Genomic DNA, 23,782 nt, shown 5'->3' with positions numbered 1-23,782 from the left:
ACGACCTAAATAAAATCCTGCCTTTAAAGATGATTTCCACAAATGTATTTCTTTAAGTTGGAATGTAATATTATAAGGTAGGTTAAAATAGTGAGAATGGCAAGTTTATTTGTAAATCACATTTCAGTAACCAGACTATTCAAGTAAACATTGAAGTCAGTTTTCAACTCTGTAAAAAAAATAAAATATTTCAACCGTTTTATTTCAGCTGTGAAAGAAGTTCCGACAGCACCACCTGCTGGAGATAAACTGATACAGCAGATTGTTTGATTTAACACGTCACAAACCGGTTAGAGAAACAGAAAGTATTTTCAGACATTATTGAACTGAGCTGAGACGCCATTACTGGGTGTCAGATCTCTGCTGAATAAACACGGAAATATTTGGAAGATTTTAAGAAGAAGCAGCTGAAACTTTTGGTGAGTTTGGCTGTTGACATAATTCAATCCAAAATGGCTGAGAAAGTCGCTCTTGTTGAAAGTTACCTGAGCTGCCATGTGTGTTCAGAGACTTTCAGAGATCCTGTGTCTCTGAGCTGCAACCACAGCTTCTGTTCAAGCTGCCTGCAGAAATTCTGGGAACAAGCTGGAAACAAGAACTGTCCCATCTGTAAAAGGAGATCTTCCAAGGATAATCTAGCAATAAACTTCACTCTGAAGGAACTGGCTGACTCTTTTACTGGAAGAAAGAAATCTGGATCATCTGAGACAGAAAAAGGAGCAAAGCAGCTGATGGTGGTCTGCAGCAAACACCAAGAAGACCCTAAACTGTTCTGTGAAGACGAGCAGAGAGCTGTGTGTCCTGTCTGTGAGTTTTCTCTCCACCAGAGTCACAAAGTGGTTCCTGTAGAACAAGCAGTCAGTGAGCTGAAGGAGCAGCTGAGATCTGACTTAAAGTCTCTGCAGGACAAGAGGAACAAACACAAACAGGTGGAGAAAACATACGAGGATGTGATTCAACACTCCAAGAAGCAGCTGTTGTCCACAGAGAGACAGATCAGAGCAGAGTTAAACAAGCTCCACCAGTTCCTGAGAGAGGAAGAGGAGTCCAGACTGGCAGCTCTGAGGGAGGAAGAGGAGCAGAAGGGGAAGACTATCAGCAGAGAGATGAAGAGGATCCAGGAGCAGATCTCCTCTCTGTCAGACAGCATCTCTGCTGTTGAAGAAGACCTGCAGAAAGACAACGTGTCGTTCCTCAGCAGTTATAAAGCCACTCAGAGCAGAGCCAGAGGTCAGAGGTCACTGTCAGATCCACAGCTGGTCTCAGGAGCTCTGATAGATGTGGCCAAACACCTGGGCAACCTGTCCTTCAGAGTCTGGGAGAAGATGAAGGAGAAGGTCCACTTCAGTCCTGTCATTCTGGACCCAAACACAGCGAGTAGATTTCTCTACCTGTCTGATGATCTGACCAGTGTGAGACGTGGAGACACAAAGCAGCAGCTTCCTGATAATCCAGAGAGAAACACTAATTACACCTTTGTTTTTGGTTCTGAGGGTTTCAACTCAGGGAAACACAGCTGGGAGGTGGAGGTGGGAGACCATCCTGACTGGAATATCGGTTATGTTAAAGAGTCAGTTGACAGGAAGGGGGAATTATTTACTTCACCAAAATATGGAATCTGGTGTTTATGGCATCGTGATGGAAAATACACTAATGGTGTTGGTAAGACTCTCAAAGTGAAGAAGAATCTCCAGAAGATCAGATTCCAGCTGGACTATGATAGGGGGGAGGTGTCCTTCTACGACCCTGAAGACATGTCTCACATCTGCACTCACAGAGACACTTTCACTGAGAAACTCTTCCCTTATTTAGTTGTTGAAAAAGCTGCTGATGCCAAAACTTCTGATCTCAAAATCTGTCAAACTGAGATTTCTGTTAAAACATCAAAGTTGTGTTTTTAAAATATATATTTTTAGATCTTTCTATTTGCAGTCAGACCAACCTTTGTTTTAAATAGCAAATGAACACATTATTGTTTTCAAGGTTTTTTAAACTTTAATTTGAAATTAAAAATAGGAAAAGATGACTACATTTTTTTGAAAATCACAACATCTTTATCATTTAATGAGTGTTTTTATTTTTGTGAAACAAGTATAAAATAATAATTTAATAATGTTTTTACTTCAGTATTTAGTTGTAATCTTTCTCACCAGCATTGGACATTTTTTCCTTTTCCAATTTGACTGTTGAGGAAAAACTGTGTAGTTCACTGGACTTCAAATCACAGTCAGAACCAGCAGCCAGTTCGATTATTTCAGTTATTATTTATGCTGATAGAAAGATTTAAATCACAAAGTTTTTTTTTCTCCTGAAACATTTATCAGAATCAGTTCATATTCACCAGCAGAGAGTGAAATAATGGAGAACTGTTTCTGATAGCAGTTCTGTTGTTCCTCACAGTAAACTGGATCCAGAACCCGACCTGGTCCAGATGCTCCAGGTTCTGGTCTCTTTGCAGCCTGCAGAGCTCCTGCAGCTCCTCCATGTAGGACAGGGGTGGACAAAGTTTTTGACTCGTGGGCCACAATGGGTTCTTAAATCTGACAGAGGGGCCGGGCTAGGAGAAGATGTATGAAGTATTTGTGTGAACTACTAAAAATGACATGGAAAGCCATTGCATAAAAGGTTTTAGCTTTAACAGACGGTAAAGCATGAATATCCAAGGCTTATTGTATCAATTTTTTTTCCCCCCACAACATAGTGAAATCATGTTCACTTTCAGTAAGAACAGCTGTCGACCTCATTTTTTTTGTCATTGCATCAAAGTCTGCAGTTAGTTTAGTTGTGGCGGTTCTGAGGATGGAGCTCAGGTGTTGCTGCATTAACTTAGATCTGTGATGGACTTTGTTGAAGTTCATGAGTCTGAACGTCTGCTCTCACATGTAGGTTGATCCAAACAGCGGCAGCATCTTCTGGGCTTCCCTCCGCAGGTTTGGAAACGTGACATCATTAAGTGAAGCATAAAAATCATTCAGTTTATGAGAGCTGAAATTGTCCTTTAACACGGATTCAGACCTGTGGTTCTGTTTCAGGATCTTGTGATAATGGACACCAGCTGAAGTGATTTGTCCATTTTCTCAAAATCAGAGAACCAACAGCAGAATTCTCTGAGTAGGTCGCTCAGTAATTTGCTGTATTTTTTCATGTTTTGGGCAGCCTCTGTTTGCAAGGCTAACGTGGGAAAATGAGCCAAAGATGTTTTTGAAATTTGTTTGGAGAATAAGGTGAATTTGGATTTAAATGATTTCACATGTTGTGCACAAACTGATCTTTCCCCTCATAGCTGTTCAACTGTGGATAACTTTTGTTTATCTTGTGGTTTTATTTTTCTCTAGCTCTTAAAATTGTTTTGAATTGTGCTGTTATGAACTTTTTAGTTTTTATATCTGTTTATCCTGTGAATTTTCTTTAGATTTTTATCTATTTTGTCTCAACATATTTTTATTTGATTTTAGCTTGTAAAGCACGTTGTGCACCGTATGGACTGTTGAAAAGTGCTATATAAATAAACTTTGATTGACTTTGATTCCCCTGTAGCTTTACGTTCAGCTCATTCATGTGTGAAAATATGTCCACAGCAAAAGTAAAGCCACAAAGCCAGTTCTTGTCCCTCAGCTCAGAAAATTCATCTGATTTCCCCATTAATACCAAAAAATACCCAAATTTTTCAGCTCCCACACTCATTGGAACACTTTAGCCAAACCTAACCAGCAGATACCAGAGCAGTAAAGCAGGTCCTGATGATCGGCATCGGTTTCCTCCAGAAACATAAACTGACCATCCTGAATTCCCCTTTGCTGGTATGAAGTTAACGAGTTTACAGCTGGATTAATGATGTGATTAAACTGCTATATGCGCTGACAGGTACACAGAGATTCCTGATGGAGGATGCAGCTTCATTCTTTCCATGACAGCAGACAACCTGTAATATAAATCCTCTCTCTGCGTTTGTCCTTTCAGGGACTCCATGGTCAGAAACTCCGTTATCTCAAAACTGTCATTAATCCTTCGGATAAAACTGAGGAGCTGAACAGTGTTTTTTGTATTGTTACTTTCATCCAGTGCCAGTGAATATAAATGAAAGGACTCCGCCTTTTTGTCTAACTTGCCGCTATATCTTCATCAATTCAGTCACTGTCCTGCGTGATAATCTGATTTTTTCAAACTTGTCTTTTGCTCTCTAGACACAAGACACCTGCTGTCTCAATCATGCTTTCTTTTAAAAACTCTCCTATGGAGAAAGGTTTGCTAGACTTTGCTAATTTGAATGCCAGCTAAAAACTTGTCTTGGTGCTTCAGTCTTGGATCATAGTTTGTCGATGAAAAACGTTTTGCTGATTTTGTAAATTAGCCGCCAACGACCCGTTCTTGCCTTGGATGTTTCTGAGCATAGATGGATGCTTGGTAGCAAAGCGACAGCTGAAATTATAGTCTTTGAAAACTGAAAACGTTTTTTTGGCATATCAAACATAGAGCGTTGATCGAACTTCAGTGAAGAAATATTTTTGGTCCACTCCTTATTAAACACTGGGCAGTTATTGTTCACTTCTTTGATTTTTCCTCTGGGATTATTAAAGTATTTCTGATTCTGATTCAGATTTTTGCAAAAGAGTTTAAAGGCCAAAGCGTGAAGAACTGTTAATAAAGGTGGTTGGAGTGTGCCACCTAAAATGCTAAATGAATGAAATTTGATAATATTTTTTATAAGACAAGTTTGGTGGGCCGGATTAAAAAGCTGGATGGGCCGCTGTGGCGCACAGGCCGTACTTTGCCCATGCCTGATGTAGGAGGGTGATAAAGCTCAGACTGCAGGAAGTTAGATTTGTTCTGAGGATCAAAGTGCAGCTCTGGTTCTGATCAGAAACACGTCATCATCCTGGTTAAATATTAACGTTACATTTATTACTGAGATCATTCCGTTCAATCAAAGCAGGTAAAGAAATACAAGATAAAGTCAGAAACTTGTTGAAAACACATCAGAGCCGGTTTTAGAGCAGATAAAACAAGAAGCATGAAGGTTCTGGACACGTCTTCGCAAAGTCCTGACATCAGTCCTTTTTCCAGTTTGTGGATCAGGATTAAAAGTTGGGTCAGTGATGGGAAACCAACCAGTTCATGAATGAACTCCACCTTTTCTGGAAAGAAGAGTCAGAAATTTGCCAGAAGCTTGATGATGGCTACAAACAGTGTGTGGTCCAGGTCCAGCTCACTAAGGGACATTAAACCAAAGGCTAGAGGGTCTGGAAGTATATAATTGAGCCTGTATGTATAATTATGACCCTTAGTGGATGAAACTAAATCCAAACGTGTTATGAAAGTTCATTTAGGCTGGATGTGATTATTTTATTTTTTTAAAAAGTCCAACTAAATCATTAAAAGTCCAGAATAATGACTTTCATTCCCACGATGAATGGATTTAAACTTCTGACCTGAACTGGATGTTTTCTGTTAGTCAAAGGTTGTTTGTGTTTAACAGGAAGAGAAAGGTGAAGGAATATTAAAATGAATCACAGTCAATGAGAAAAGATGGTAAACATTAATTTTATTACAGATCAGTGAGAAATCTGTAGAAGTTTAAATTACTGATGTCTGAATTCAAAAAGAGACTTAAAGAAATGAGAAGCAGCAAAACATGATCCATGAAACATCGTTATCTGTGAGGATATTATCCTTTATAACAGTTTTGAGCTACTAACTCATAAATACAGTTTAACATGAACCAAGATGATGAAATGAGAAAAAACAAACAAAAGGAGCAGAAAGAAACATGAACCTCTGATGAAATCCATCAGCAGCTCCTGATGCATCTTCAGCAGGAGCATGAACTCATGTTCAGGTCTGTTACCGTGTTCATGACTTCTGTGAAAGTTCAGAGGACTTGAAATCAAACTTTAAAGCTGCTGCTTAGATCAGTGGTTCCCAAAGCTGGAGTCAGGACCCCACTGGGGGTCACGGATCAGCAAGTGTGGGTCTGGAGACCCTCTTCAGAAATCCAGCTGAACAACAAAGATAATGTTAAAGCATCTTTCTGATATAAATGATAAAACTGTAAATTAATAAAAGCAAAATGTTGGCTGTTGATGCTGCTTGTCCTGTCATTATATCCTTGTTTAATTAAACTGGTTTTATACTCAGTCACCAGTTGAGCTCATGAGTCTCTTCCTGTTAGTTTGTGGGTCAGAAGCTGAAGGTTTAGGAAGAACCGGCTTAGATGATATAACAACAGAACACAGACTGAACAAACAAACACTGTGAAAACTATCATTCTAACAGAGTTCTGGAGTCTAATAAGTTACCATAGATCCTAATTGATTCTGTCATTCTGTAAACAACCTTTCTCCTAATTTAGCACCAACACAGCAGCTGAAAAATAAATGAAATCCCTTCTTGCTTTTAGTATCAAGGATGCAACCAGGGTCAGACTGGGGCTAGAAACTAGGAAACTTTCTCCTAAACAGATCCACCACCTGAATGTGTGAAACAGTTGCTAACAGGGTTGTCCTGATATCTGCCTGTTTCAAATTATATTACAACAGATATCATTCACAGATAACATCATCAAAAAACCTGAGGTTCATCTTTCACACACACAGAAAAATAGAAATACTGTGACAGAACCCTCAATATGCAGCTTCCTGCTCTTTCCGTGTTATTTTTAGTGAGAACGTGTCTGCTGATAAAGAAAACACTGAACTGAATGTTTACTGTTTGCAGGATGAAAAAGTTCAGTCTTTAGGGTTTTTTCTTTATCTAAATTCTCTGAACTTGTTATTGATCTGCAGCTAAAGCACATGAAGTATTGGAGAAATTATTTTCTTCAGTCTGAAGGATATTGTGATGAATTATTACAGAAATTAAACGTCCAGCTATGATGTCCTCACCACCAGCGCCACCTGCTGGAGACAAACACACACAGCAGAGATAAATCACCTTGAAAACACGTCACTGATACTGCAGACTCAGAGCTTCACTGCATTTAATAAAACAGAGGATCAAACCGATGTTGGTCAGTGAGAACTAGAGTCAGATTTCTTAATTATAACCAGACCTGGAAGACGTCCTGCTGAGTGAGTTTTACCAACAATCACAAAACAATCAGAACTATACTGGTGAAGTCTTAATTCAGATTTATCAGAACATCCTGGGATTAAATGACAGTCGGTCTCATAAGAGGAACTGGGTTGGTAGCAGGTTCCAGCGTTGTTCTTTTTTTTTTTTTTTTTTTTTTTTTTTACAAGTATGAAGGTAAAGTAGAAGTTTATTTATACCTTTTCATAGAGAAATGTCACAAAGTTCTCCACAAAAGGGGAAACCCAACCAACTACACAACAATGTACGATATATGAAAGACAACACAATAAAAACAAGTTGAACTAAAAGCTTTTTGGAATAAAAATGCCTTCAGCAGCTTTCTAAAAGCTAAAAGAGTCCAAACTTCATAGAAATAGAAACAGTTCCTTCAAAAGTCTGGCAGCAACAGCTTGGAGAGATTGGTCTCCTCAGGTTCTGAAGCAGGTCCAGGATCCACTAGAAGGTTCTGATAAGATGAGCTCAGACTACAGGAGGAGGAATATGTCTGAATAAATTCAGCAACATAGGAAGGAGTCTGTCCATGTACATCTCTGAAGGTTAAGACTGACATTTTAAAATGAAATCTAAATCAGATTAGCAGCCAGTGGAACGACGTTAAAACTGGTTGAATGAGTTCCTCAGTTTGAATGAGTCAGTCGCCTTGCAGCTGAGTTTTGGACAACTTGAAGACGAGCCGATCTCTTCCTGTTAAAAGAAGTAAACAGATTGTTAAAATAGTCCAGTCATGCAGAGAAAAAAGCTTGAATTATATTCTGAGGCTTTGAGATAATCCTCAAATTAAAAAGCAGTTTATTATTGTCTGTTTTAAATGATGCTCCATATAAAATAAATCTCAGACTCCAGTTTCAATGCACACTCCTCCAGTTTAAAGACATAGCAAAAAGCAACCCATCAACATTCATCGTAACATTTCTCCTCCTAAAAACAGAACTAAGAAGGTTTCAGTTCCAGTCATGAACCAACAGAGAAAAACAAACTGTCCTGAAGATCTTGGAGGTGACTGGAGATTGGACTCATTATCAGTGTTGGGAGTAACACATTACTACAGTAACAAACCACAGTAATATCATACATTTCTAAATAATTAGGTATTATAACGCACTACTTAAATAAAACATGCAAAATATTTGTTGTTACAGTATCAGTAACATCACTCATTACTTTCAGTTCATGAAAGATAAGGACAAAAACATAACAGTAAAGGGCAATTTGTATGCTACACCAAAGGAACTATCGACCTCACAAAACAGTACAAGTAATTAAAAAAGCACATTCAACAATGTCATGCTAACACAAAACTAATAGAAAAATGTTCTGCTGGATCAGACAAGAGAAAGTCCCCAGAAGAGCAGGACGCCGCCACTCCAGGCAAAAGTTCTAAACAACAAACTTTAAACTTCTTTAAGTCTCCAAAGCTGCTGGACCCACGTGAGGTTAAGAGGTTGGTGGTGGAGTACATCATCGAAGATACGCAGCCCTTATTAACCAGCTTTTAGAACGCTGGTTAATAAGATAACAAATGACAAGGTAAGCTAACGCATGTCATTGCTATTGTAATGCTGCAACATTAAGGAGTTTGAAGGTTTTTCCAATGAGATCCTTTTTAAAATGTATTAGCAAACCAGTTAACTGATGTTAAAATAAAAAAGTACATACAGTTGTTTTTTATGTTTTGGTAAATAAATATCGCGCATATTCAACTACAAGCATACTGATACATATAAAATAATGTTTTGTTTTATGATAATAAAACAATCATGCACACACAAAAACGTGTTCAGTTTCATAAAAACTGTTCAAGGCTGATCATAAATTTAATTGCAATTTTCTAACATTTCAGCACACACTGCCAGACAGGAAAACATTTGCCAAAGAGGTGAATAAGGCCGATGCTGCAATGGAAATGGAGCTGAAGAAAACAATTAAAGAACAGGAGTGTGTAAGAACAGCTGCTGAGATATGGACTGCCTCCACTATGAAATGTCTCCACCAGTTTACTAGAATCCAAAAAGTTGCAGTGCGATATAATTATCCAAAACCACCAGCTCACCGGTTGAAAGACGGTTCAGTCTTGGTAGAGTCAAACAGACCCGTCTTGGTAATGAACGCTTTCAGCGCCTTCTTTTGATACGATTTAATAAATATATCAGTCAGATGGACTGTAGAGGGATGTTCTGTACCACAACAAATATCAACTAAAGTGTGAAACACTGTGAAACCTTTGTTAGTTGGCTTCCTCTGAGTTCTTTATTTTTCGTTTTATTCTGGTTTATTAATTGCTCAAGAATGCAATTCCTATTTAATTTGTTGCGTGTCTATTTTGTAAGATTCTTGAGTATGTGTCATGATTTCGGCACTGTTGCCTGGTCTAATTTCTCATGTCACACACCTGCTTAGCTCCGCCCATTCCTCATCACCTCAGATCTGTTCCACCTGCTCCCACTAGTATATAACCAGCTCTTTGACAACACAGCAAGCCAGTAGTGGGATCTATTCCAGCGTTCTTTGTTCCGATTACCTGATCCTGACCTGTTTTGCCTCTCGACCTCTGAGACTGCCTGATCCCTGCCTGCTTGTGTATCAAACCGGACCTGCTACCTGACCTTGTCTGGCCCGTATGCCTGACCGTGTACTAGTGATGTTACGTGATGTGCCGAGGCTTCGAGGCGTGTGTCGAGTAATGGAGGGGGCGTTTCCGCAATGCGCGTATCGAGGCTTGCTTCATTTAGGGGAGGAGCCGAATAACGATGACGTCCGAAGCCTCGCTGGCCGGCTGTACCACGTGACTGCTTCGGGAAGTGGTTCAGATGTTGGCGCGGCTTCGACAGCTTTTAGAAACCCCACAGGCTCCATTCAAAATGTGGGTTGTTGTAGGCGAGTTGCGGTCAGTTGAGAGAGTGGATAGAGTTTTGATAGTTTGGATAGCAGAGTTTGGATAGTGGTTATTTAGTTTGAGACAGTTAGTTTGGTGTTTGGAGAGTTTAGGAGAGAGATAGGAGATCAGTGCTCTCAACTATCACGCATTGACCGCGTGACACACGCCTTTCACTGACTTCACACGGTCAAACGCAAACATGGCATTTTTCACGCATAAAAATCCCAACGCCCATCTGGGCAGCGGACGATAAAAACTCCGCCTTCTGCTGAGATGTTTCAGCTTCTTTCACAGGTTGTGGTCATCAGTAATTCCTGCTGCAGTTCATGTTAACAGAGCAGCAGGAGGAGCGATCAGAGTTATGAATAATTTTAGTCTTAACCAGTGGTGAAAGTGAGCCGGTACGGTCCTGTACTACGTACGCAGAGAACTGCTGCCAGATAAAGCCTTCATTCCGAACCAGTGATGGCTGCACTCTGGATCATAAAACAGTTCTGCTCACCAGATGCAGTTTAAAACGCTACTTCTGTTTATAAGTTGTTTTTATTAATTCTGCATTTTTTAACTACATGCACCGTATTTCTGTGCCTTAGCGCTTGCTTCTCTCCCCCCTCCTTTCCCTCGAACCCAGGGGCTTTTATCACCGTTCACCATTCAAAACGTGAATCACTACGTTTAATGTTCTCACACCCGTAAGAAAGTGTGCCAATTAAAGTCACTAGGAGAGTTATGGCTGTGTTTCATGATCTTTTGTTTTAAACAAAACAGAACCGTGGCGCTTCGGTGCGCTGCTGCCTTGCGCTTTAATTCAGGTGCGCAAAATTACGTTACTTGTAATTTAGGTGCGCACTTTTAAGAGTCATTTTAAAGAACTTGTAACATCAGGAGGTTGATCTCAGACCGGTCAGCTCCTATGATCACTGTATAGGAGCCCTTTACAGTTTTTACTTATGCATTTCCCCCGTTTATCCCTCGCACGCAGCGCACCATCGGGTAAAATCCTCCCACCTCACCGCCCAGAGCGCACTGAGGAGAGCAATAGAGATTTGTCTGGTCGACTGAGATGAGAAACCTGTTGCTGTGAAAGGTGATATAGGTTATAAACTGTTACTGTCTAGAATTGCATTGAGCTGAAAAGAGAGGACACATCAGCAGCTGGATCGTGCGTAAAGACGCAGCGGGAACCTCTGTGTTCTTCAGTATTGCTGCTGAGGGTAAAATGTGGGACCGTATAGTACTGGGCTAATCATTGGTCACAGTACCCCAATCTGTACATACTTGCACTTATTTATTTATGCACCCCGGCATCATCTGTGCCATGTGAGCGTGTCTTTTCAAAGGCTGGAGAAGTATTATCAAAAAAGAGAAATCATTTGAAACCAAAAACTGTGGGGAAATTGTTGTTTCTTAATAAAAATGCATGAAATCATCCAAGTTACACAAGCATTAGCCTATTCACTACCCCCTCTCTAGTTCCACAAGCACTTTCATTGTCCTCTGCCTGATTAAGCCCATGCCATTTTTCTAGAGTCACAGAAAAACATTATTACATAACATGCCATATCATATGTCACTACTATTTTGGGAATAATTACACACGGAGAATACATTCAAACAATATTTTATTATACACGTGTATACAAAATTCATGTAGACAAATTATTTCGTCCTACACCTTTTGTGAAGTCATTCCCAAGAGCCATAATAGACAGAAATTCAATGCATCACACGTGTTAAGATACAGCTGGCTGTGATTTTACACCTGGCCAGTAGGTGGTGCTGTGTGCACATGAAGCTTCAAGAAATGAACCCTTTCTCGAACCAGTTGGCTCAAGTGGTTCAATGCCTCATGAGGCTTCATCTCACCATCACTACTTTATTGTCCTAGGTCTTTTTTTCCTCATATTAGTAATTTTACCTCTTTAATACTCCCCCAAAAAGTCTGTTCCTAAAGTTTCACATGTGACACGGTGTCAGGATCCTCAGAGTTGTGTTCTTGTTTGATTGGACTCACCTGCGTTTAATTATCCCCATTGTGTATTTAAGTTGCCTCAGTTTGTTTCCCCGTTGTCGGGTCATTTTGGTCCTCCTGCTTCCCTGTGTTCTGCTTCCCTGTGTGCTTCAGTCTCTGTGCTCCTGTGAAACTTGTAAGTTTAGCTTCATTAAAATATATTTTGTTTAACCCCATGTGCCTGCCTCTGCCTCGTTGCCACCTAGGTCCTCGCCTCCTCAATCATGACACACGGTTTTATGAAATAATGAAGACCACAATGTTTAGATTTAAGAAATTGATCCTTATATTCATAACACATATACACACACAAATATATATATATATATATATATATATATATATATATATATATATATATATATATATACATATATAATCACACAGCTATTTATTTGGCTTATTTATAATACTTGAGAATCTTTATATGCACAGCTATGTCTAAATACAGTAGTCTATACTGTATGCAAGCTTAAAAACCTTGAAAAAGAATGGTCTTGCACAACTTTTTCCTTGTGTTGCCACTCTGCAGCTTTAGTGTGTCCAGTTTTGCAACATGGTGCAGCCTTAGTTTATAGAAGGCAGAAACAAGTAGTGAAATCAGCCTGAATACGTTTCCATACAGCACAGGAATGAGGCATATTCTCTGATCCACGTTCACTACAACAGAACTTAACTTTTTTCTGCCACATACAGTATGGCGTTGACGTGCGAACCTGCGCCCAACGACGCATCTACATATATTATGTCTATGTTCCCAGGTGGTAATAGTCATTCAAAATACTATTAATTTTTTATAGTTATCAGCCTAGCTATTAGCTGTATTATAGCTCATATTATCTAAAGTGTGTTCATCATGTTAAACTATGTTAGTGTTAAAGTGTACATTAATGTTACAGCAAAGTTAGCATTCCCACATGTTATAGTACATTATACTGCAGTTTACTGATCCATTGCATTCTTCTAATTAGCATTTCACTGTAATAACAATAAATTACAGTAATATTACTAAACCAAAAATTATATTGTATATTATAAACAATAGTGTACATGCATACATCTCTTTTTTGTTTAAATTATTTTATTTTATTTTACTTTATACTTGGAGATAGGCACCAGCAACCCCCGCGACCCCATGAGGGATTAAGCGGTTTGGAAAATGGATGGATGGATGGATACTTTATTCTTGAAATCATGTGTTTATTATTAGACTGGTGTCACATATTCCTCTTCTGTCTTCAGATGTGCTGCTGAGGTTTCTCAGTCAAACCCCTGCAAATCCTCCTGCCGCTTCCACCTCAGCTGCACAACCCAGCAGCGATGAAGCAGCATCAAACGGTCCTCCTGTTGCTCCAGTAGACCCGGCTGACTGGCCACATCCTCTAACTGATAAGGTACGAACATAGTTGGTTCACAGAGTTCCATTTCAAACAGAAAACTGCTTCACATTCCCTAAAACAAAAGACGGACGAAGGCGTTGAGGCAGTAAAGTATCAGGCTGGGCAAATCCGGGAGGCTCTTCTGGAGGTGAGAGGGGAAACTACAGACCCTGTAGTGAGAGTTGAAGCCCAATCTTTAGCTGAGGAGATTGGATTATTTCGCTTTTGCATTTGTACAGCCATATGGTATGACGTTCTCAGCAAAATCCAGCATGTCAGTAAACTGATGCAGTCACCCTCCATGCAGCTTGACGTAGCTGTTGACCTGCTGAGGAAAACAAGAGATTCCCTCACCAGTTCCAGGAACACTGGATTTTCTGACATCAGCCAAGGAGATGTGTGAAGACATGAATGTGGAGACTGAACTAGAAATAAAACGATTGAGAACCACAAAAACTCACTTTGGCTATGAGTCTCCAGATGAGCCCATTCAAGATGCACTACAAAAATTGGAAACCACATTTTTTTAATGTAGTCATGGATACTGCCATTTCTTCATTTGATGAGAGATTTCAGAATCTTGGAGACGTGAATAACATGTTTGGTGTGCTCCTCGATTTCCCCAACTTAGAAGAAAAAGAGCTGCTACAGAAGTGTCAAACCTTAAGTACCGCTCTGACCCAGGAGGACAGCCAGCAGGACATTGATGGAGCAGAACTTACAAGGGAAATGCAAAATTTCCCACCATTGCCATCAACAAATATGACAAACTTGGAACTTTTAGCCTTCCTGCATGAGAAGAAGCTAGCAGAAATTTACACCAACATGTGGGTCGCTTTAAGAATCTCAGCCACTCTTCCTGTTACGGTTGCTGGTGCTGAAAGAAGCTTTTCCAAGCTTAAACTGATTAAAACTTACCTGAGATCCACTGTGATGCATGAACGTCTCAGTGGACTTTCCATCATAAGCATTAATCATGTGGTCTCAAATCAGTTGTCATATGATGATGTTGTGGATGACTTTGCTTCAAGAAAATCCAGGAGAGAAAAGCTGTAGTCATGTGAGAGTAAGGAATGTGAGAAAAGTGGTGGCATATAGTTTTTGAAGTAATTCAAGTTAAGGAAGACTAAATACACCACAGGAGCTATTTGTAAGATCATATTTTTATGTTATTTTTTTCTTTTATTTAAATCCTTGTATGTTTTGTGCCTTCTCATTTCTTTGATTTCTTACTTGGCACAGTGCCATATTTATATTATAAATATGGCACTGTGCAATTGTTAATGTCACTTGTTTACACTTTTTTGGGAGTATTTAAATGTAATACTTTCTATAGGTTATTTATATTGTATTTAAGTTAATGTCACTTATTTACACTTCTTTGGGAGTATTTAAATGTAATAATTTATATAAGCTATTTATATTGTATTTAATATGTTGAGTTCATTTGTTTTGTTTATTTAATTATTTTAAAGTTTAAAGTCCAAGACAAAGGTTTTTAGTTTCTTGTGAGGATATGTACACTAGCAGACATGCAAGTACTGTACAATAATGCAAGGGGGCGCCACCTAAAGTCTTGCCTGGGGCACCAAATTGTTTAGGGCTGGGCTTGAGAGTAAGAAAATGGTTTTGTTCCCAGGTTCTGATCGCACTAACGGAGCGCTGAAGGAGATAAAGTCCTGAGAGTGAAGTCTGTAGATGGACTGTCTGAGTGACATGTAGGAGGATAAACAAGGTGGGAGCCATCCAAGGATAACTTTACAGGTGAAAATGTACCAATGCATGAGTTTAAAGATTAATAATGATGCCAGTTGACTAGACAATATAAAGTACAGTGATGAGTGAGAGATTCACTGCCTGTTATGAACCGTAATGCTCCATGATAGACAGCATCCAACATCTGCAGAGAGGTGGCAGATGCATTCATAGAAGCAACATCACAGTAATCTAACAGAGACAGGAAGGTCATTAAGACAAGATGCTTCCTGCACTGAGAGAAAAGTAAGATTTATTTCTGAAGAAAACCTCTAGTTTGATCTTCCAACTTCTTTACATGTTCAATATGTGACTGAAATTAAAGAAAATTAAAGTTATGATTGAAGTAAAAACAGACAAAAATTGTCCTGGGCTTTATTTTAGTTCCTGTTTCTCCATAAATTCTCTTCATCTTTAAATTTAGTATAAAAAATATTTAGTAACTTTTTTGTGATAGATTTCTGTTATTAATCATTTAGTGCAGCACATGTTCTTCAATAATCTGATCAACTAATAACTTTAACACAAAAAGACCAAAATAGTTTGTTGGACCAATATGAACAATGCTATGTAACATACAGGGGTTGGACAATGAAACTCAAACACCTTTCATTTTAGTGTGGGAGGTTTCATGGCTAAATTGGACCAGCCTGGTGGCCAATCTTCATTAATTGCACATTGAACCAATAAGAGCAGAGTGTGAAGGTCCAATTAGCAGGGTAAGAGCACAGTTTTGCTCAAAATATTGCAATGCACACAACATTATGGGTGATATACCAGAGTTCAAAAGAGGACACATTGTTGGTGAATGTGCTGCTGGCGCATCTGTGACCAAGACAGCAAGTCTTTGTGATGTATCAAGAGCCACGGCATCCAGGGTAATGTCAGCATACCACCAAGAAGGACGAACCACATCCAACAGGATTAACTGTGGACGCAAGAGGAAGCTGTCTGAAAGGGATGTTCGGGCGCTAACCCAGATTGTATCCAAAAAAACATAAAACCACGGCTCCCCAAATCACGGCAGAATTAAATGTGCACCTCAACTCTCCTGTTTCCACCAAAACTGTCCGTCGGGAGCTCCACAGGGTCAATATCCACGGCCGGGCTGCTATAGCCAAACCTTTGGTCACTCGTGCCAATGCCAAACGTCAGTTTCAATGGTACAAGGAGCGCAAATCTTGGGCTGTGGACAATTTGAAACATGTATTGTTCTCTGAGTCCACCTTTACTGTTTTCCCCACATCCGGGAGAGTTACGGTGTGGAGAAGCCCCAAAGAAGTGTACCACTCAGACTGTTGCATGCCCAGAGTGAAGCATGTGGGTGGATCAGTGATGGTTTGGGCTGCCATATCATGGCATTCCCTTGGCCCCATACTTGTGCTAGATGGGCGCGTCACTGCCAAGGACTACCGAACCATTCTGGAGGACCATGTGCATCCAATGGTTCAAACATTGTATCCTGAAGGAGGCGTCGTGTATCAGGATGACAATGCACCAATACACACAGCAAGACTGGTGAAAGATTGGTTTGATGAACATGAAAGTGAAGTTGAACATCTCCCATGGCCTGTCACCAGATCTAAAGGGAAAGAAGTTCCGACAGCACCACCTGCTGGAGATAAACTGATACAGCAGATTGTTTGATTTAACACGTCACAAACCGGTTAGAGAAACAGAAAGTATTTTCAGACGTTATTGAACTTTGCTGAGACGCCATTACTGGGTGTCAGATCTCTGCTGAATAAACACGGAAATACTTGGAAGATTTAAAGAAGAAGCAGCTGAAACCTTTGGTGAGTTTAGCTGTTGAAATAATTCAATCCAAAATGGCTGAGAGAGCTCTGCTGGAAAGTTACCTGAGCTGCCATGTGTGTTCAGAGACTTTCAGAGATCCTGTGTCTCTGAGCTGCAACCACAGCTTCTGTTCAAGCTGCCTGCAGAAATTCTGGGAACAAGCAGGAAACAAGAACTGTCCCATCTGTAAAAGAAGATCTTCCAAGGATGATCCAGGAATAAACTTCACTCTGAAGGAACTGGCTGACTCTTTTACTGATAGAAAGAAATCTGGATCATCCGAGGCAGAAAAAGGAGCAAAGCAGCTGATGGTGGTCTGCAGCAAACACCAAGAAGACCCTAAACTGTTCTGTAAAGACGAGCAGAGAGCTGTGTGTCCTGTCTGTGAGTTTTCTCTCCACCAGAGTCACAAAGTGGTTCCTATAGAACAAGCAGTCAGTGAGCTGAAGGAGCAGCTGAGATCTGACTTAAAGTCTCTGCAGGACAAGATGAACAAACACAAACAGGTGGAGAAAACATACGAGGATGTGATTCAACACTGTACGAAGCAGCTGTTGTCCACAGAGAGACAGATCAGAGCAGAGTTCAACAAGCTCCACCAATTCCTGAAAGAGGAAGAGGAGTCCAGACTGGCAGCTCTGAGGGAGGAAGAGGAGCAGAAGGGGAAGACTATCAGCAGAGAGATGAAGAGGATCCAGGAGCAGATCTCCTCTCTGTCAGACAGCATCTCTGCTGTTGAAGAAGACCTGCAGAAAGACAACGTGTCGTTCCTCAGCAGTTATAAAGCCACTCAGAGCAGAGCCAGAGGTCAGAGGTCACTGTCAGATCCACAGCTGGTCTCGGGAGCTCTGATAGATGTGGCCAAACACCTGGGCAACCTGTCCTTCAGAGTCTGGGAGAAGATGAAGGAGAAGGTCCACTTCAGTCCTGTCATTCTGGACCCAAACACTGCGAGTAGATCACTCTACCTGTCTGATGATCTGACCAGTGTGAGACGTGGAGACACAAAGCAGCAGCTTCCTGATAATCCAGAGAGAAACACTAAGTATAGCAATGTTTTTGGTTCTGAGGGCTTCAGCTCAGGAAAACACAGCTGGGAGGTGGAGGTGGGAGACCATCCTGTCTGGAATATCGGTTATGTTAAAGAGTCAGTTGAGAGGAAGGGAGAGAGATATGCTTCACCAAAATATGGAATCTGGTGCTTAGTTCTTCGTGATGGACAATACACTAACGGTGATGGTAAGACTCTGACAGTGAAGAAGAATCTCCAGAAGATCAGAGTCCAGCTGGACTATGACAGGGGGGAGGTGTCCTTCTGCGACCCTGAAGACATGTCTCACATCTACACTCACAGAGACACTTTCACTGAGAAACTCTTCCCTTATTTAGAAGTTGGAAAAGCTGCTGATGCCAAAACTTTGGATCTCAAAATCTGTCAAACTGAGATTTTTTTTTAAACTTGTTTTTGAGTTTTCCGAAATATTTAATATTTTTTGATCAGCGTTTCTATTTTCTTTCAGACTTTATTCTAAAATATTGAATTAATATATTTAATCATTTTTTATTGGAAACAAACAAAACATATTGATATAATTTTGTGAAACGAGGATAAAAATATTACTTAATTAGTGAGTTTTTTTTAATCTCTTTCACCAGCATTGGACATTTCTATATATACTAAATGGTGTGAACAAAGATGATTTTTTTTCAGTTTGTTCCTAACTGTATTGTTAAAACGTTTAACACAAGTTCAGAAACAACACAATGATCTCAGGTTTCTTAACTAGGTTGTCCTGTTTTTATCATTGTAATTATTTAATTTTGCAGCAAACCTCTGAAAATAAACATTTAGATCCAGTTTTCTCTCTCTGACTGTTTCTGCTCACTGAATTTTTGTTTTCTTTTCCTCATGGTAAAAGTTATTTCCATGATATTAAAACTGCTGCTGAAAATCATCTGTATTGGTTACTCTTAAAGATTTCTTTAGTTCTTCAACACATTTATTTATTTTACTTTGACTGTTGAAGAAAAACTCTGTAGTTCACTGGACTTCAAATCGCAGTCAGAACCAGCAGTCAGTTCTATTAGTCCAGTTATTATTTATGCTGATAGAAAGCTTTATATCACAAAGGGTTTTTCTCCTGAAACATTTATCAGAATCAGTTCATATTCTCCAGCAGAGAGTGGATTAATTGAGAACTGTTCCTGATAGCAGTTCTGGTGTTCCTCACAGTAAACTGGATCCAGAACCCGACCTGGTCCAAATGCTCCAGGTTCTGGATCTCTTTGCAGCCTGCAGAGCTCCTGCAGCTCCTCCATGTAGGACAGGGGTGGACAAAGTTTTTGACCCGTGGGCCACAATGGGTTCTTAAATCTGACAGAGGAGCCGGGCTAGGAGAAGATGTATGAAGTATTTGTGTCAACTACTAAAAATGACACGTAAAGCCATTACATAAAAGGTTTTAGCTTTAACAGATAGTAAAGCATGAATATTCAAGGCTTATTGGATCAATATCTTTTTCCCCCACAACATTGCGAAATCACGTTCACTTTCAGGAAGAACAGTTGTTGACCTCCTTTTTTTCGCCAGTGCATCAAAGTTTGGAGTTAGTTTTGTTGTAGCAGTTCTCAGGATGGAGCTCAGGTGTTGCTGCATTAACTTAGATCTGTGATGGACTTTGTTGAAGTTCATGAGTCTGAACGTCTGCTCTCACATGTAGGTTGAGACAAACAGCGGCAACATCTTCTGGGCTTCCCTCTGCAGGTTTGGAAACGTGACTTCATTAAGTGAAGCATAAAAATCATTTAGTTTATGAGAGCTGAAATTGTCCTTTAACACGGAGTCAGACCTGTGGTTCTGTTTCAGAATCTTGTGATAATGGACAGCAGCTGAAGTGACTTGTCCATTTTCTCAAAATCAGAGAACCGACAGCAGAATTCTCTGAGTAGGTCGCTCAGTAATTTGATGTATTTTTTCATGTTTCATGTTTTGGGCAGCCTCTGTTTGCAAGGCTAACGTGGGAAAATGAGCCAAAGATGTTTTTGAAATTTGTTTGGGGAATAAGGTGAAATTGGATATAAATGATTTCACATGTTGTGCACAAACTGATCTTTCCCCTCTTAGTTGTTCAACTGTGGATAACTTTTGTTTATTTTGTGGTTTTATATTTGTATAGCTCTTAAAATTGTTTTGAAATGGGCTTTTATGCACTTTTACGTTTTTATATCTTTTTATCCTGTTGTTTTCCTTTAGATTTTTACATTTTATCTATTTTGTCTCAGCAGCTTTTCATTCGTATTTTAGCTTGTAAAGTACGTTGTGCACCATATGGACTGTTGAAAAGTGCTATACAAATAAACTTTGACTTTGATTTCCCTGGAATTCCCGAACTGGATTAATGATGTGATTAAACTGCTATATGCGCTGACCGGTACACAGAGATTCCTGAAGGAAGATGCAGCTTCATTCTCTCGATGACAGCAGACAACCGGTAATATAAATCCTCTCCCTGCGTTTGTCCTTTCAGGGACTCCATGGTCAGAAACTCTGTTATCTCAAAACTGTCATTAATCCCTCGGATAAAACCGAGGAGCTGAACAATGTTTTTGGTATTGTTACTTTCATCCAGTGACCTGTCCAGGGTGTACCCTGCCTCTCGCCCAGTGAACGCTGGAGATAGGCACCAGCAACCACCGCGACCCCATGAGGGATAAAGCGATTTGGAAAATGGATGGATGGATGGACTTTCATCCAGTGCCAGTGAATATAAATGAAAGGACTCCGCCTTTTTGTTTAACTCGCCACTACATCTTCATCAATCGAGTCACTGTCCTGCGTGATACTCTGATTTTTTCAAACTTGTCTTTTGCTCTCTGGACACAAGACAACCTGCGGTCTCAATCATGCATTCTTTTAAAAACTCTCCTATGGAGAAAGGTTTGCTAGCCTTTTGCTAATTTGAATGGCAGCTAAAAACATAACTTTGTACTTGAGTCTTGGATCATAGTTTGTCGATGAAAAATGTTTTGCTGATTTTGTAAGTTAGCCGCCAACGATCCGTTCTTGCCTTGGCTGTTTCTGAGCATATCTGGATGCTTGGTAGCAAAGCAAAAGCTGAAATTGTAGTCTTTGAAAACTGTGACCATTTCTTGACATCAAAATGTAACATGTTTCTTCAACATAGAGCGTTGATCGGACTTCAGTGAACAAATATTTTTGGTCCACTACTTATTAAACACTAGGAAGTTACTTTTCACTTCTTTGATTTCCCTCGAGGATTAATAAAGTATTTCTACATTCTGCTCTGAATATATATCTTTTATTTTTTTGAGTGACTCTCTTTCTTTTTTTGGCTTCTGATTTTTGCCTTTTTGTCATTTTGTTTTCTCCACCCAATCTGTCTAGTGAACACTTCTTCCTAGGTGTGGCTGGCTGGTTGTCTGATTACTCATTCTCCTTATTTGCAGTCAACACCCTCAACTATACTAGCAGTCAGTTCAATTACTTCCAGTGCAAAGAGTCAGTTGGCAAACTGGAAATTTTAAGTTATTAGTCAACAACCCAGTTTCCTTCATGTTCATGGAAAGGATTCATACAATCTGACACACCTGCTCAATTACTCCCTCGTTTGAATATTATAGACCGACCAAGAGAGAAGCTTGGAGGCTTGAGTCCTAGAAACCTTCAGCCGGTGCTTCTACTGGACCAGATCATTAAATCACTTCAACTAAATTATTACTAATGCAGGGTTTGAAATATTCACTCACTCCTTCTCTTTCTACATGTGCAGTAGGAATTAGTGAACAACTGGCTCACAGGGCAATTACTTATGCAAACTTGAACCACACCTGCCTAACTTCTCCATAGCCCAGTCCAGGTCTAAACAGGTTTTCATTAAATCCTGAGATCTTAAGACTGAAAGTAATGGATTGATTAAAGTCTTCAGTCAATTTTGTGATTTCACCATTAAGTGGGAGAAGACTGTTCTGATGCCTCTTTCTGATTATCTAGATGCTAGTTTTCTTAATAGTTTAGAGACAACACTGAGCACTTTGAATATTTGGGAATCAGTATTCCCAAAAATGATGATCTTTTCAATCTTAATTTCTCACATTTAATTGAGAAAATTAAAATCAAGATTGGTAGGTGGAGATTGCTTCCAATTCCCTTAACTGGACACGTCAATATTGTAAGAATGGTTATACTTCCATTCTTACAATATTTTGGAAGAAATAGTTCCTTTATCTCTTCCAAAATATCCCCTTATTTCTTATTTCCTCTTTTTAAATCTAGTTTTCTTATTTCATTTACTTGGTCTGGCAAGTCCCCTCGTATTTCTAAATTACATCTGCAGAAGCTCACATTAGAAGGTGGACTTGGCTCGTCTGTCTTAAGGCACTACCACTGGGCCTGTGATGCTAGGGCTTGAACATTGTGGAATAAAAACAGTGACATCTGCAAGCCCTGTTGGCCGGAAATTGAGTCACAGAGTTTTATGTCTCATACTGGAGCATCTCTGTCCGGATTATTATTTACCGAAGTTGACATACCAATTAGAAAGCTTGAGCATGATTCTATTTTCTGCAACTCTATTAAAATCTTAAAACAAATTAAGAGACTACTAGGCCCTCCAAAATTGTCAGTCTACTGCCCTATGTTTTAAAAATCTTACATTTATGCCATGATAGATTCTGTGCTTTTGCAGTGGTCATACAAAGGTTTAATTGACACAGAGGATCTTTGTATTGATAATAAATTTGCATTATTTGCTCAGTTGCATACAGGGTTCAATCTCCCACGAGACCATGTTACAGGTACCTGCAAGTCAATCATTAACCCAGTTTGAAAGTTTACCTGTACAACATGTTTTATGAGATAGTGGAGAAAATCTTGCACAACAAAACTTTCTCTATAGCAACTTCTTCAGCCTATATCAAAGAGGACTTAATAAAAGATACAAATGCTGCTATTTCAGATGTTTTATGGGAGAAAGCTTGGGGTGGGATCAAAACAAGCTCAATTGAATTGAATTAATGCTAGACTACAGCTTATACAGTTTAAAGTTATACATCGATTGCATTACTCTGAAATTAAGCTAAATAACCATTTTTCTCTCTGTTTCCCCAAAATGTGATGGTACACTGGGTCATTTATTCCTTTTTTGCCTACTCCTTAAATTTTTTTGTCTGACATTTTTCAGTTGTACAGTACCATATATAAGGAGACAATAATACATGACGCTTTAACTGTGATACTTGGATGTGTTGTAATAGTATTATTGGCCTAATTCTGCTTCGCTAATAAAGGCTCATTTTTACCCTGGTTTAAGATTTGACAATAAATGAGAAAAGCATTGATCAGAGGTAAAACATTGTAATATGCATATTTAATTAATAGAAATTAAATATGGAGACAGAGTTTACATTACCATTCAAGATAATTTCACAGCGCAATGTAGAAGTGTGTCTGAAGTAAGTTTTGCCAAAACATCCTTTTTACTACAGTGTCTGCCCTCCTCTAATTTAGGGAGGTATGGGTGATCTATTCGAACAAAGAAACTCTTCTGGCCTACTCCCCCACCTGCCATAAAACTCTGTGTTATTCTACCCAGCAACACGAAGAGACAGTCAACACTCTGCATTCCTCAGAAACCCCAACTAAGATATATTTTTTATTCTCAACAACTCCCTCTGTTTTGATCCTAATAGATCAAACTAATAACTAGGCTAAACTAAGTCCATGTCTTGAAACCCTTAAACAAAGTGTAAATGGTAAGATGCAAAATTGTAACCCACTGTCCCCTCTTTTGGCGGCTTATGAAATCAAAGTAAGTTCAAATTTACCCCTTAAATGTAAAATAACCCAAGTATACA

At 39.4% G+C, this 23,782-nt stretch overlaps 2 protein-coding genes across 2 annotated transcripts; both read left to right on the top strand.

Moving 5' to 3' along the window:
* Nucleotides 1-452: 452 nt before the first annotated feature.
* On the top strand, nt 453-2,219 carry LOC118564880 (nuclear factor 7, brain-like). Its single transcript, XM_036144213.1, has one exon. The coding sequence runs from the start codon at nt 453-455 to the stop codon at nt 1,899-1,901; it is 1,449 nt and encodes a 482-aa protein (XP_036000106.1). The 3' UTR covers nt 1,902-2,219.
* A 14,645-nt stretch (nt 2,220-16,864) lies between these two features.
* Nucleotides 16,865-18,366, top strand: LOC118564883 (nuclear factor 7, brain-like). Its single transcript, XM_036144217.1, has one exon. The coding sequence runs from the start codon at nt 16,942-16,944 to the stop codon at nt 18,364-18,366; it is 1,425 nt and encodes a 474-aa protein (XP_036000110.1). The 5' UTR covers nt 16,865-16,941.
* Nucleotides 18,367-23,782: the final 5,416 nt, after the last annotated feature.

This window comes from Fundulus heteroclitus, chromosome 12 (genome assembly GCF_011125445.2).
Source record: "Fundulus heteroclitus isolate FHET01 chromosome 12, MU-UCD_Fhet_4.1, whole genome shotgun sequence".
Lineage (NCBI taxonomy): Eukaryota > Metazoa > Chordata > Actinopteri > Cyprinodontiformes > Fundulidae > Fundulus > Fundulus heteroclitus.
Note: the sequence above shows the minus strand (reverse complement) of the source record. Positions and strands in the feature narration are given on the sequence as shown.

What these genes read in the sequence shown, in the direction of transcription:
- LOC118564883 (XM_036144217.1), top strand. Translation starts at nt 16,942, where the DNA reads ATGGCTGAGAGAGCTCTGCTGGAAAGTTACCTGAGCTGCCATGTGTGT.
- LOC118564880 (XM_036144213.1), top strand. Translation starts at nt 453, where the DNA reads ATGGCTGAGAAAGTCGCTCTTGTTGAAAGTTACCTGAGCTGCCATGTG.